Consider the following 14,877-nt stretch of genomic DNA (forward strand, 5'->3'; position numbering starts at 1 on the left):
GTGTATGGGGGTGTATGTGCACAAAAAAGCCTATAGTAGCCTGTGTATGTGCAGCATATTTAAACGTTTTCATTTAAATGTCACTTGTTCCATCTGGCATTAATTTAATCTAATCATAATTCCTATGAAACTAAATGTTGTCCCTATTATCTGCCATTTAGAAAGAAAGTAAATGCATGACTGGGCTTGAGCAATGGCATAATTCATGGCTTAATTCACATCTCCACCATATTATTCTTCTCAAGTTACAGTTGAGAATCCCTTACAGCAGAATAATCACTTGGGATGCTTGTTAAAATACAGATTCCCAAAATAAACAAACCCAAACTAAAACCAAACCAGATTTCAGACACCACACCCACCCACCGAATATGGGGATTAGCAGAGCAGGGGAGCTTGGGAATCTAAGTAATTTCTAACTAAGCACACTAAAATTTGAGGGCCACTGTACCAGGTGAAGCCTTCTGAGGCAGGTACATCAGTTATACATCCTCAAGCTAACACATGGCACAGAGCTAGTTTATAGAATGAATCAATGTACATAAATATAGAAATTTCCATGGGGAGCTTGAGTGGCTCAGCCAACCGAGCTGACTCTTAATTTTAGTTAAGCATCCAACTCTTCACTTTGGTTCAGGTCACGATCTCAATGTTCGGAAGTTTGAGCCCTGCATCAGGCTCTGTGCTGACAGCGTGGAGCCTGCTTGGGATTCTCTGTCTTCCTTTTCTCTGCCTCTCCCTTGCTCTCTCTCTCTCCCTCCCCCGCCCCCAAAATAAAATAAATTAAAAATTAGAAATTTCCAGGTCACAAAGAACTCAGACAACTTCTAGCTGAGACTGTAAGGGACTGTGGTTTTGGTGTTTCTCCTCAATGGGAAGAAAGCATCACACGCAGTCCGGTGTCCCAGGGCAGGGACCATACCTTGCTCACACTGCTATCTCCAGTACTCTGTTCAGTGCCAAGGAAGCTCGGTAAATATTTGCAAAATGAAGCGGGACATATACATCCTGGTGTGAGCCAAGGGTAGAGCAATTAGACAAGTTGCATGGGTGAAGTTCACCAGTCACTACTGCAATGACCTGAAGGACTACAAAAGTGCCTCCACGGATATTGATTTTGGGGTTACAAAGAAATTTCAACAAGTGGGCAACTGGTCAGGATGAACTGTATTTTCTATTTTCCCTTCTAGAGTCCCTCTTGGCCCTGTCCTTCCTCGCTCTGTGCTTTGGGAGGTCAAAGCACCAGACCGCTGGCCTGCATGCTGGGCTCCCTGTCCTCTGCTCCTGGCTGAGTTCAGAACATGGAAGGCTCAGTAGAAGCCTAGAGGGCAGGAGGAGAGGGAGGATGGGGTGGCTATGCACTTGCCCCTCTCTGCCAGGGTGCAGGACTGAGCTCACCCCTAAAATTTGTCAGGTGCCCCCTCCATGTGGTTTCTCTCTCCTCCCCTGGCCCACAGGGTGTCGGGTGGTAAGCCGGCTGTTGCTCACCTCAAGGGTACTGAGATATTACTTACTGGTTTCTCTATACCCTGTCCAAACTTTTCAAAATAGTCCCTTTATTAGCCTTTCTTCAATGTCCTGAGTATGATACCTATTTCTTCATGGGATCCTGCATGAGGGATCCCCAAAACTTCACGGGCTGTGTGGAATTTTGACATCACAGGGGACTCGGAATTCTTCAATCTGCACGGACTCCAAATTGCATAACAGAATTGTAAACAGGATGGGATGTTTCTTTTTATCTAATCAAAAGCAGCTGGGAGGGAGTCTGCTCTTTAGATCAGAGTCCGGGAAGATGAACTGCGATCAATAAAAACCCATCTGTGGTCTGCTGCTAGGAGAACTGTGTATTTTTATGCAGCTCCAAGAAAATCCTATTAGGAGAGCACGAGGCATTTAAGTACATCTAATAACACAGATTAAAAGGGCAATGATCTTTATTAAGCTATATGTTACACCCCTATTCCCATCAGCTTTTCCCAAAACTCCTGGGAGAGAAATGTTCAACTTTCTCTTTTTCTTGAAATGTCCTGATAGCCAAAGCAAAAATGTGTGTGGCAACTTCTGTTTTCCTGGCTTTTAGAATGTTATTCTTGGGGTGCCTGGGTGGCTCAGTCAGTAAAGCCTCCGGCTTCGGCTCAGGTCATGATCTCGCAGTTTGTGAGTTCAAGCCCCACGTCAGGCTCTGTGCTGGTAGCTCAGAGCCTGGAGCCTGCTTCCGATTCTGTGTCTCTCTCTCTTTCTGCCCCTCCCCCATTCATGCTCTGTCTCTCTGTCTCTCTTTCTCTCTCTCAAGTAAACAAACATTAAAAAAAATTTGTTCAGAACATGTTATTCTTTCAACTCCCAGCTAGTTTCAGTCTTGATGTGCAGGGGTTGCACACGACTTTATAACCCCACCAAGTCATACCCTAATCATTATAGATCGTCACGTACTATGGACCTTGTTAAATATTTACCAACTTTATGCTTCAAGGACAGGGTGGAAAATCCATATTCTGGAAATAATTGATAAAGTTACCCCCTCACATGTTTAGTTATCAGACTGGATGCCATTCACAAATTTCCTCAGGAAAGCCTGCACATGATTTCCTAGGCTGATTCCCTTGCTGGCAGTGACACAGCCTGATACTTAGTCAGATGGGCTGACCTGAGCTTCATTTATCATCCCCGCGGGACAGGTTACTGAGAACTGTTTACTTTCAACTCCTTAGTTGTTCGTGGCATAGTTGCTTTCCTTACCAAATTCTAAACAAAATGCTGGACTCCAGAGGTCTGTTTAGGCACGGGGGACAAGGGTGCTTTCTGCAAGGAGACAATACATTCAAGCCTCTTCTCAGAGAAGAACCCAGTCAAACACCTTGAAGGAGGAGTTCAAAGCCAAGAGCGTGCAAGCCTTATTACCTCAGTGACAGGTCACACACTTCAGAGCAAAAATTAAAAATTACCTTTTGTCCAGGCATTTCAAGGTAGAGAGGCAGCTGAACTATTAACGCCATGTAATAACTGGCCTTTTTTTTGTTGTTGCTGTTTTTTTTTTTTTTTTTAATCCTTCGGGCTACTCAGAAAACTTTATTGTGGTTAAAGTTATTTTAATATTTACATGTGAAATGCATTCAATATATTATCTTTCTTTTTCATGCTTACTTTTTAATTGAGAGGTTCATTTGAGACCAATTTAGGACAGTGGTTCTTAAACTCTGGGGGCTTAAGACCCCTTTATATATCACTGAAATTATTGAGAATTCCTTAAAAATTACTGAGAACTTTTATGTATATGGGTGTTATCTGTCAATATTTACATATATTATATGGACTGGAAACTGGAAAATGCTAAAAGGTTTATTAATTTAATTAAAATAATAAACCTATTCTATGTTAATGAAAAAATAACATTTTTTATGAAAAAAATTTCACCCCTCCCCCCCAAAAAAAATTAGGGGAAAAAGTAGCACTATTTTACGTTTTTGCAACTCTCTTTAACATCTGATGTCATAGGAGAAACCTGAATTCTCATATTTGCTTCTGCTTTCAATCTGTTCAATATGCTGTTCTGGACGATGTATACAAAGAAAGTCCAGCCTCACACACACATCCAGTTGGAAAAGGAAGGACCTCAAAGACTTCCTAAAAGGTCCGGGGTTCCCTCAACCACACTTTGAGAACTGACTCAAAGTGTGATCTGCTAACATGTCCTGGTTAATGTCACTGAGGATGTCTGATCATGGCTCTACTTACTGGGCAAGAACACGATTAAAAGTCATAATATTAATTGTAGGACCTCCACATCATAAAAACAAGTACAACAGAGGAAGAATGTATTTCTTTCTTTCTCTGTTCTTTCTCTCTACATGAAGAAACAGACAATTTTATTTTTCTTTATTTAAAAGACAGGCAGGATCAACTAGCTTTCCCTTGACTGTTTCATTCTGTCCTGAGCTGAGGAGAGGCGGGCACACATGAAAAACCTTTCTGGCAGACATTGATCAAAGAGGAAATTCAGGGAACATAAGCAGACAACTGGCATTTGTTCAAATTCCTAGCTTTATTTCAAAGCTTTCTGGTTCCAGATAAGTGGCTGCAAGGTGATCCTGTTTTGGCAAGAAAATTACAGAAATTGCCATGATGATCTTAGGTCAAACTTTCTGATCTCTATTGGGGGTAGGACGGGGTGGTCTTCTTTACTAATGGTGAGAAGAATCTGGACTAAGGCACTCCAGTGGAGGCAGGGAACCAGGTCTGCTCTGCCCTGGAGCCCAGTCTGGCCTCTCATGGCTTTGAGTGTCTGTGGACATGGGGGAGAGGTCAGTGTCGGAGACACTGATTTAAAAGTCAGAGTGGCCGGTTAGTTCAGTTGGGCAGAGTGTGGTGCTAATAAAAGTCAGATTAAAATAGCAATAAAACCCATCAACTGGAGAAATTAATGGCTGGAAAGAATGAGAAACCTTCTGGTCAGAATACTGCACCTATTACCACAACTGTTTGAGCTCTCAGCTTCACTTCCCTCCTAAATGAGCTGCTCAAGCTCTTTCCAGAGACAAGGAGGAAATCCTAGATAGGGGGATGGCGTAGCTTTCGCTGCTCTGTGTCAGCCGTCTGGAGCATTATTTTGGTCAGAGCGAAGTGTGCAGCCAGCAGCTGCCCAGAGAAAACCCTCGTGTGCAGAGCACAGCCGGCCCTGAGACACTCCATGACCCAACAAGCCCACGCTCGCCAAGGCGCTCACCTCGTTGAAATGGACGTCCTGCATTCCGACATCTTCCATCATGGAGGCCTCCTCGTCTATGTTTGGGGTAATGACCCTGAAAGCTGTGCATCCTTGTCTAAACATGCCTAGAATGGAGACAGCAGGGGAGAGAGCTGGTCACTGACCTGCAATTGGTTGGACCTGGAGGGCTCTCCCCGCCTGCCACGTTTCTGTGCTGAATGACACGACTGACTTTGAAACCTCTTATGTCTCAGGCTCCCATTCTCACAGGGAGCCACTGGGTACTTTTCATCTGCTTCCTCATAGTTCACCTCACCTCCCTCAATTCTTTGCTCATTTTAATTTTTCACCCACCTTTATTAAAATATATGTAATCCTTAAATAAACCGTAAATAAATGGAAACACGTATTGGATCCAATTAATAGTTAAAAAAGTAACTTTAATTTGATTTGGTAAGATGGACCATGCTCAGATACCAAGAAAAATAAAGCCAAAGCCAATCAAAGTGAAACACAGGACTCAAAAAGGACTGTTTCCTTCAAGCTGTCACCTCCCCAACTCTGGCTGGGGGTAACCCAGAACTCAGATTAGAACTCGCTCTTCTCTTTCACAAAGCATTCTACCAAGATGTAACTCAAGAGCTGCAGCCATGAGTGGAGAGCTTGTCTTAGCTGGTTCCATATCTGCTGCCCGAGGGGTAAGGAGAGGCCTTCTTTCCTCCCCAAAACAGAAGAGCAGGAGCCCGTACAGCATGAATGCTTCAGGGGCCTGTGCACTCAGATTCTCTGGGGGAGACGGTAGAAGGCTGGAGCTGGGATAAACAACCGGGATAAGGATAAAGGCCTCAAGCGATAATGGCCCATTTGGGGCCTTCACTCAACTTGGGAGTCACTGGGGAAAAGTTCTGTGTCAGTTGGACAATGCCAGCTGGGCAAAGGTGATCAAGTACAGAAAGGACCTCAAATGTCTTTGCCACTCTATTTTGAGATCACTTTACAATAAAACAAAACAGAAGTCAAAACTTGAATGGAGACCTCCCCTAATTCAGAAAAAAGAGGAGTATAGAGTATTTTGAAATCAAGTCCCGAAAGAGTAGATTGTGACGTCAGGTATTTTTCTGCGACACGATGGTCAGGGTTTCGGAGCCATTCATGGGTTGTCTGAGGTCTCTGCCACTGTCCCACTGGAGACTTGCTCTTATTCTTTGGAGACAAAAGCTTCCCCTATGGCAAGCATTAATCTAGGAGCTTGAGGCTATGTTAATGTACAAAAAGCAAAACTAGAGAAGCCAACCACCCAGGTTTCCAGTAGAGAATACGTTTAAATATGCACCTCAGCTCCAGGGGGACAACTACAAGGGTGGCCCAAGTGCCTCCGGTCCTTGCACAGGAAGAGATTGCCATGGAAACCGGAGAGGAAAGGAAGGGAGGGAAGGAGAGCCGAGCCTATCCATGCAGCGTTGCAAGAGAAAACCCCCACACCTCTAAGTGTCATGTGGATGGGGCAGCGGGGGCCCTGGGGGCCGGGCCCACCCTCAGGCTCACCTCCCCGGCGCCTCCTCTGGCAGGTGCTGTGGCTGTAGGGGAAGAGGGGCAGCTCCGGACGGAGGGCTATGTCTGCTTCTAAACACGAGGAAATGTGTTACCTGACAAAAGGTCTCAACAGGAAATCATGCTAGTAGCAAGAGAATATGGAGCCCTTCTTTAATTTCTTTCTCGTTTGGGCTCTGATGTAGGATAACCCTAGACTCCCTTAAATTCCATTCCAAACAGCCAGCTGTCCCAGAAATACAGAAATTCCCTGGCCTTGGCACATGACTTTATATCATTTCTCACTTTGTAAATGTACTTCTTGTTGGCCAGATCTGGTGCTGCTGTGCTCTAGGACACAGGCACACGTGACCAGCTTTTCTAGAAACCTTGGTGTTCTTGATTTCAAACTGGAAATGAACGACTGGTGTTTAACCAAAAGAACCTGTGAACAAATTCATGGCCTGCTCATCTGGGAACAAACACATAATGCACAAATGAGCAGCACCCACACGCTCCTGCCTTCTCCTCCTTCCCTGGGGAGGCGAGGTTTCTAGCCAGCAAGGCTGCCTTCCCACATAGTAAAGCCAACTGGGCCGCGGTTCCAGAAAACACTGTCAAATAATCTCCTGTTACAATTGCCATTTGATTGATAAACAGTTCCAGTGGGAATCTTAAGGGAAAATAAATCTCAGCTTGAGATTGGCCAGTCAAGGACACCCAGATGCAAAGCTCATTAACTAGTTTTTTGCAAGACAGAGCCATTAGTTAAAGGTTATACAATAACATGCCATACAGTTTTGTTTTTGATACTGGCATTTCTGCTGTGCCTACCAAGCCAAGCAAATGTGAATAAAATAATGAATATAGCGTACACACACACAGACACACACAGACACACAGACACACACACACACACACACACACACACATCCAAACCTCCCACCTCCCGATCTTTCTGAACAGCTCTCACTTGTCTTTGCTGCTTTGTACAGTTCTGTATTCATTTCACAAAACACAGGAATCATTCCTTACCTTTCCGCGTGAGATATTCTGCCACCAGGGCTGTGACATGGACATAACACATCGCTGCCTACAATAAAAGACACATGCTTCAGAATCATGTCATAATGCTCACGGACAGGAATCTAATGACTGCACGTACTTACAATAGGTCTCAAGGGAACTAGGGTTCTAATGGCTGACATCTTACCTTTTGAAAAAGGTGGAACACTTCACATAAAATGAAATTTTGAAACAAATTGCAAATTGAGACAAATGGTAGTAAATATACTAAATCTCATTTCTATTTTGAATTACTGAATTTTAACATAAAAGATAAAAAAAGCATTTTTTCTTATACTATTGAAAATTCCTGCATCATTTCTCTTAAGGTAAAAAGAGGCCCATTTGAAGAAAAGGTGTGTGTCTTCCTAGATTCTGGGAGAAGTTCTCATATTTCAGCAGCTAATATATTTTTCTCTCAACTTAAGAAAATGTAGTAACTACTTCCCGACATAGAATTATAAACCAAAATTATAACTTAATGTTATAATTAATGTTAATGTTAGATAACATTATGAACACCTTAAAATGAAAGAAAAATAAAAATAATCTCTTTTTTTTTTTTTTTTTACTAAGTTGCCACAGTGTTATAAAAAAAAAAAATCACAAATAGCTGTTGGAAATGAACCTGATTCTGATGCCTGAACCCCTGGTTCTTGTCAGAATGACAGAAAAATCACTCCTACCAGTAATATGTAATTCACTGTTATCACAGCTAAAATATAGTTCAGAATAAATTTATGGTCAAACAGAATGGACTTCTTGAATAATCAATACATAAAAATAGCTACATGAAACTTTCAGATGTAGAACATAATTTTACTAATTTAGACAATTAACAGAAGTTTAAAAGTAAAAGCATGCTTCTTTGGTAATACTGTTGATCATACCTAAATGTCTTAGGCACAAATCGTAAACAGTTTTTGGGGGAACAAAGACCCTGCCATACAGCCTACTGCTTTCTTTGATTTTGCCCCTTTTACAGACGATGTCATGGAGACCCAGAGGGGTTAACAATGGACTCAATGTCACAGACTTAGTGAGAGTTGGACGTGAGATTCAGTCTGTCCCCGGGGCCTGCGCGCCTAGCTCCCTGACGCCACTCTGTCTACTTAGGGAAACGTGGCCCCTCTGTACAAGGGTAGTGCTCTCACATTTACCACATCCACAGACAACAGACCACCTCACAAAGGAAACAGCAATGTCCTATCATTGCTTTAAGAACAGGAAAATTAAACATCATAAAAGAGCTGGATTTTAGGACTAGACAGAAGTTTCGATGCAGGAGCTGAGCACACTGGAATCAGCAGGCCATCTATGTGAACATAGGTGCTAAGAGCTTTCAGAAAATGCTCTCTTGTGGCAGGAACATGCCTCTACTGTGCTGTAAACTACCGAGATGCTTAGAAGACTATGAAGTATCACTTCTTTAATTACTGGGATATTTTCTTAAAATTGGTTTCTTTTCTTTTTTTTTTTTAATGTTTATTTATTTTTGAGTGAGCGGGGAGGGGCTGCAGGGGTGGGGTGGGGTAGAGGATCCGAAGCAGGCTCTGCACTGACAGCAGAAAGCCTGATGTGGGGTTTGAATTCATGAATTGTGAAATCGTGACCTGAGCCGAAGTCAGATGCTTGACCTACTGAACCACACAGGTGCCCCGTTAAAATTGGTTTCTTCTAGCGAATGAGACATAACTAGTTTCTCCCAAAATCCGAGATTGAGAGGCTTGCAGGACTACCTCAGAGAGATCCCCATTTTTGACGTGGATCCTGGCCATGCTGTCCAGCCACGTCTTCCTGAGCTCGGGAGTGCTGGCATAGGACTTGGCCAGACTGTACTGGAGGTCTACCAGCATCTCCGGGTCATTCTCGTGCTCCTTCATTTGGGCGGTGGCCATCAGAACTGTGCGGATCCTTTTGGTCAAGTCCTTCACGTCCGAGGAGAAGGTGGTGTGCTAAAGCAAGGTGGAAGAAGGACACACGGGTTCAGCTGTGTTCTGCCTGTCCGCACACACACCAGATGATGAGGCAGTCTTGGGGGCCACCCACCTTGATGAGCCTGTCACTGTTGGCACAGTTGTTGATGATGGACAAGGACTGCTGGAATCTGGTTCCCCCGATCCCAACAACGTCTGCTATCAGCTGGCTGACAGAAATAATGACCTTAGGGACACACAAATGTGAACAGATCATTTCACCTTCAAATGACTCCCTAAACTTGGCTCTTGTCTTCAGTTAGGATGTGCAAAGTTTTGAGCACAGATCATTTCAGTGCAGGAAACAATGCCTGAGTCATCTTTTTCCCCTTCCAAGAATCATTCCAGAAGGTGACTTTGCTATCCTTAAGTATTTTGTTTGCACAGCAAAATGCTAATCAGGAGGACCTAGGCACGAGAATCAGATAAGACCTTATCACTTGGATAGTTACTCGCTTTCTCTAATAAAAAGGGAGACCTTATCACTTACCCCATCAGTTACTGGTTTGAGCTTATACACACTAAATATTCAATAAGTGGACTGTCCTTTATATTTTTTTACTAAAACATTTACATATTAACTATGCAGGGGGGGGAGCACCTGTCTTTACTGGGGTCTGTGAAGTGCTCTGCCTTTACCCAGTTATACAAAGTAAAAAAACGGGTGTCATCCTTATTCCCTCCTTTTCCTTCACCATCCCCTCCATTCCTTCACAATCAGTCTCTAAGCACTGTGAACTCATGCTCTTCTTCTAACCTTACCATGCCTAGTCTAGGGCACCATCCTCTCTGGCCTGGATTTGACCAAGGTTTCCCCAAAGTCTCTCCAGCTGAGCCCTTGACTCCCCTGATCCATTGTCAGCTCTAGGTGCAGGTGATCCCTCCAAATATGCAATGATGTCTTCTTGACTTGCTCTCACCCGTATTCTTAATTCACCATGAGGACGTCGTCCAGCTCCCTGGATAGGCCCTTCCCCTGGTGCATCCATGGCCTGACACATGCTCACCCTCTAGATGTGCTAACCTCTGTTGCTCCTTCCCATCTTCTGAGAAGCCTCCCTGCCCCGGCCAGATGCCCCTCCCCTCCGTGGTGCACTCAAGTTCCTCTATCACGGCACTGGGGACAGCGCACCGACAATGGGGTCTGTCTTCCAGTGGACTGTACACTCCATGAGGGCCAGGGGAGGGTTGTTTGGTTCATGGTTGTATCTGTGAATTCTAGCATGTAGTTTGCAAACAATAAGTATTTACTTAAAAAAGGAATAAACAGAGATAGAAAAGGCACTCCTACATGAGTTTGTAGAAAAAGGGAGTCTATAAAAATACTTAAGACTTTTCCATATCTTGCACGGTTCCTAGAGCAGAGCATCTGAGACATGTTAACTCTGGAGGGATGGTAGGTATGTCAGTAGATGGAAGACAGAAAAGAACCACTATGGACTTTCTATGTTTTTCAGCTAAGATGTTCGCTATTGGGCATCCTCATGTAGATTCTAATAGATTGTGATTCAATGGAATTTCAGTCGGTCCAATACCGAGTCAATTTTCAAATGTCCCTTTACCGACAGAAACACATTCTGGGCCCAAATCTTACAAAGTGGAGAATGAAACAAACCAAACCAGTGAACGTGACTTTCCAATTTTCCATTGCAAGGCCATACCTTGTTGTGCTTACACTGAGGTCTATCGGTAAGCGCGACAAAATCTTCCTGCTAAAACAGAACCCCATAGGGTACACCCGCGTTGAAAAGTGAAACTACACGCACTTGCAAATGCGTCCGGACAAAGGACTTCTTTCCAGTGTAGTCGAAGTTGTTCCTCATGAGGAAGTACAGCAGCTGGGAGGCCTCAGTTCTGATGGAGCTCAGCTTGGAGTTGCAGCATTTCAGGATCTCGTAGCACAGAGCAGCACACATGTCGGCCCTCCCTTCATAGAACGTCGAGGGAAACTGGGGGGAACAGCAGAGAGTGAGGCCCACGTGGTGATCAGTGCTCCCTTCAACCCCAGGTGCAAGGCAGACAAGTATGGTCATCGACGAGGACATCCCCCGGGGAAGCAGCTCACCTTATAAATGAATGACCTTAAGGCAGTGAAGACATTTTTCAAAGCCGTTTCAGACTGATGTTTTTGAAGAAAACACAGGTAGACGTCAAAAACTTTTTTCATGAGAGGATTATGTCCGTGGTCGGCCAGGAGCTGGTTCTTAAAACACAGAAGGACAGCTTGGTTAGTGAGACCCACTGGACACCTCAGCTAGGTTGCACACAATTTTCAGACTCAAAGGTTCAATTTTCTAGGTACTAAGACAACTTACAATTTAAACAAACTCTGCCATGAATCTCTAGGAAAACACAGAATCCTCTTGTGATACAAATAAGCCTACAACAAATTCATGCTTTGGAGAGTCTGCTTTTTTTCTTTTTTCTCTTTTAATTAAATGTTTTTAATGTTTATTTTTGAGAGAGAGAGAGAGAGAAAGAACATGAGCAGGGAAATGACAGAGAGAGAGGGAGACCAGAATCCGAAGCAGAGCTGTCAGCACAGAGCCCGACATGGGGCTTGAACCCATGAACTGTGAGATCATGACCTGAGCCGAAGTTGGACGCTTAACCGACTGAGCCAACCAGGCGCCCCTGCTTTTTTCTAATAAGGGAGGGACTAATCATAAAACTTCCTAGCATACCGTAACGTGGTTTAAAGGACAACTATTCCTCAGTACTGATTTGGCTTCTATTTATTTACTTATTTTTACCGTTTACCAGCCACCAATACAGAGGTAATCTTTGTGACATCTTAATTCCAACAAAGAAGTGCCATTACAGGTTTTGGCTGATGAGTGGGCTGGAAAAAACCACTGAAGTGAGGTCCCCTAAAAGTAAGTTTGTTTTTTTCCAGGCTTCTCAGGGGACCCTGTTAAGTGATGAATAATAACCAGACAGCTTGGTAAGGTGGGAAAACATACAGGCTTTGATCAGGCCCCATTGATCATGTGCAGGGATCTGCACAGGTAAACTGAGTCTTCCTCTTCCCACCTGTAAATGGCGGCCCTAGAACTGACCTTGCGCAGACACTGCGAAGACGTGAGTCAAGTACAGAAAGTGTCTGACGCATCCTTGATCAGGCTCAGTAAGTGGTGTCGGCAGGATTTTAAATATCATGGATTCTACTTGACAAAGCAAAACAGCAAGGCCACAATTCATACCTCTCATCATTCTGCAAGGGCTTTTCACACCAGCAGTAAATTCATACTAATTGAACACTTTGTTCAAAACTCTCATCAACTGCTGAACACACAGGTAGATATAGATGTCACCGAGCTAGAGGCCAGCATGCAACCATTGTGCCTTAACGTATGTGACACTAAAGAGCTACATCTTCAAATAGAGATAAGCCTGTCTGCACAAAGGTGTGTGTGTTTGGGACAAGTAGGCAAACATGATGATAAAAAAAGTCAAGAGGCCAGTGTCTCAAACCAATCTTACAATTTTTCCAAATGACTGGAGATAACTTATGTCCAAGTATTTCTGTTAAATAGCCAATTATGGCTGGGGTGTTAGTTCTAAGATTGACCTCACCTTATTTGGGGAGAAAAATTTTTACTCAAGGAATAAATTTTGTTTTCATTGGTCCAGTGACTCACAGATGTACTCCCAGCTGGTAGGACACCTGGAATCCACAGTGATCTTTACAACATGAAATACTGAGCACAGTACTGAATTCCATCATGTGAAAGAGAAGCAATTTAATGAGTAGAAAATATGACTTAATTAACTGAATATGATATACTCTCAACCAAGAGCAGCTGTTTACCAACTGGAAAAAAGAAAGGGTGGTTCCAGTGTCCCGGGAACTGCTCACATGGCTTGTTGTCTGTGAACATTACTTTTTCCAGGGCCCACCATCCTCCCTACTTATGGCTGGATTAAGGTTTGCACAGATCTGGATGTGAGCTTTCTTCCTCTCAGCACTCTTTGGGGGAGGATATCCAGAAGAGATAGTGTGGACAAAAATCGCCAGGAGCCTAGTCTTGCTGATGGAACTGGCCTGTCTCCAAGTTCTTCCCCCTGGAGTTAAATTTTCCTTCCTCGCACTTTCTCGTCAAGGTGTGTGTTCCTATTTTCAGGATTTAGTCTTCGTGGGTTCTGGTCTCAAAACCCAATTGCAAGAATGCAGTTAAAACTCACTCACACGAAAATATAAAAAAATCCCTCATGTAAAGGGATAGAGGACCTCTCAACCCAGACACAACCCCATGTACCAGCTGCCATCTGCCAACTTCCAATCAATCTTCTTCTCTCCCTCTCTTGGTCTCTCTGCATGTCTGTCTCTTTTCACTAATTAGAAAGTAATATACACAAATACACAAACAAGGTGGGGTATAGGTTGTAAATAAATCTCAGGAGCTGTCGGATGTGCATGCAGGTTTGACTGTTGTAACGCGTCCTCCTTGGCAGAATGAGCCTTTCAGAGAACGAACGCTCAAAATCAAATTTTTAAAGATCCAGAAACAGGATAAAAACAAACTTAAACCTTGGGTACCAAAGTGAGAGGTCTAAAACCATGTTATTTAAAATAGATGTACCTTTCCTAGGCATACAGCGTTTAGTTTTATTTAGACATTGCTTTAAAAATCCAGTTTAGAGAAGAGCTGTGTCAGTTGCAAACGCTCAACAATCACTAAGGTGACCTGATTTCATGCGTTCTTGCAGACCAGGCTCACGGTTGTGTGAACCAGACCAGAAACTTCCTAGAAGAACCCAATGATCCAAGAGCCCTCCAACATCGCATACTGATTCTCCCCATGCAGCTCAAATCAAGAAAAGGCACTACGTGGAATTGCTAAAAATACATTATCAGATTAAATCTATAAACCCATCAAAAAGATCATCAAAGATCATTAAAGGCCAGCATTGACTTGGGGTTGTGTTAATCATAGACATTGTGAAACAGCCAGAGAAGAACACTATTTTTCTGCATGTAACTACCTTGGCTTACAAAACACATCCTTTTATGTATTAAATGAGACAACACATGTGAAAGCATCCAGCACAGGACCGGCAACTGGTAAGCGTTTGGTAATTCTCTTCTTTTTTTCTACATGAGAGATCATTCAATTACCTTGATATAACTCAGCTTAGCTTTTCTCTCTTTCTCCCTCTTTCCCTCCCCTATCACCACCTCCCTGCCATGCCTGGCTTAATGGAGAACAAGAACTTCATCTGGTCAAATGTGCAGTGATCTTGGGCAAATCTTTTAACCTGTCTCAGTCTCAATCTCCTCATCTGTGAAATGAGTGATAAGAAGATCCACCAGGGCAGGCTAACGTGAAGATTAATGCTTGAGGCAGAGAATAATAATAAATAAATAAATAGCAGGAATTTCATTCAATAAATAGCAGGAAACTAATAACAACAACAACAACGTTATTATTAAGGGTTTAAGTCTTTTCAAACATTTTCTTTCATTAAGACTACGATTTCTTGGGCCTGGGTGGTTCAGTTGGTTAAGCGTCAGACTTCCGCTGAGGTCATGACCTCACGGTTCAAGAGTTTGAGCCCCAAGTAGGGCTCTGTGCTGACAGCTCGGAGCCTGGAGCT

The 14,877-nt window shown here is 43.4% G+C and overlaps 1 protein-coding gene across 12 annotated transcripts in view; it reads right to left on the reverse strand.

Moving 5' to 3' along the window:
* Positions 1 to 14,877, reverse strand: part of DOCK9 (dedicator of cytokinesis 9) — a 333,584-nt gene that overhangs the window by 69,236 nt on the left and 249,471 nt on the right. For 7 of the 12 annotated variants that reach the window (XR_006199867.1, XM_042929529.1, XM_042929573.1 and 4 more), the window contains exons 40-46: positions 11,345 to 11,482; positions 11,046 to 11,228; positions 9,353 to 9,466; positions 9,043 to 9,258; positions 7,274 to 7,331; positions 6,254 to 6,331; positions 4,727 to 4,833 (exon numbers count right to left, since the gene is read on the reverse strand). Coding sequence is in view for 11 of the 12 variants with exons in the window: in XM_042929529.1 (XP_042785463.1) it covers positions 4,727 to 4,833; positions 6,254 to 6,331; positions 7,274 to 7,331; positions 9,043 to 9,258; positions 9,353 to 9,466; positions 11,046 to 11,228; positions 11,345 to 11,482 (894 nt within the window). In the remaining variant the exon portion in view is untranslated. The remainder of the gene's footprint in view (positions 1 to 4,726; positions 4,834 to 6,253; positions 6,332 to 7,273; positions 7,332 to 9,042; positions 9,259 to 9,352; positions 9,467 to 11,045; positions 11,229 to 11,344; positions 11,483 to 14,877) is intronic. The other 5 variants (XM_042929595.1, XM_042929585.1, XM_042929556.1 and 2 more) reach the window with 1 other exon arrangement.

Source organism: Panthera leo, chromosome A1 (genome assembly GCF_018350215.1).
Source record: "Panthera leo isolate Ple1 chromosome A1, P.leo_Ple1_pat1.1, whole genome shotgun sequence".
In the NCBI taxonomy this organism is placed as follows: domain Eukaryota; kingdom Metazoa; phylum Chordata; class Mammalia; order Carnivora; family Felidae; genus Panthera; species Panthera leo.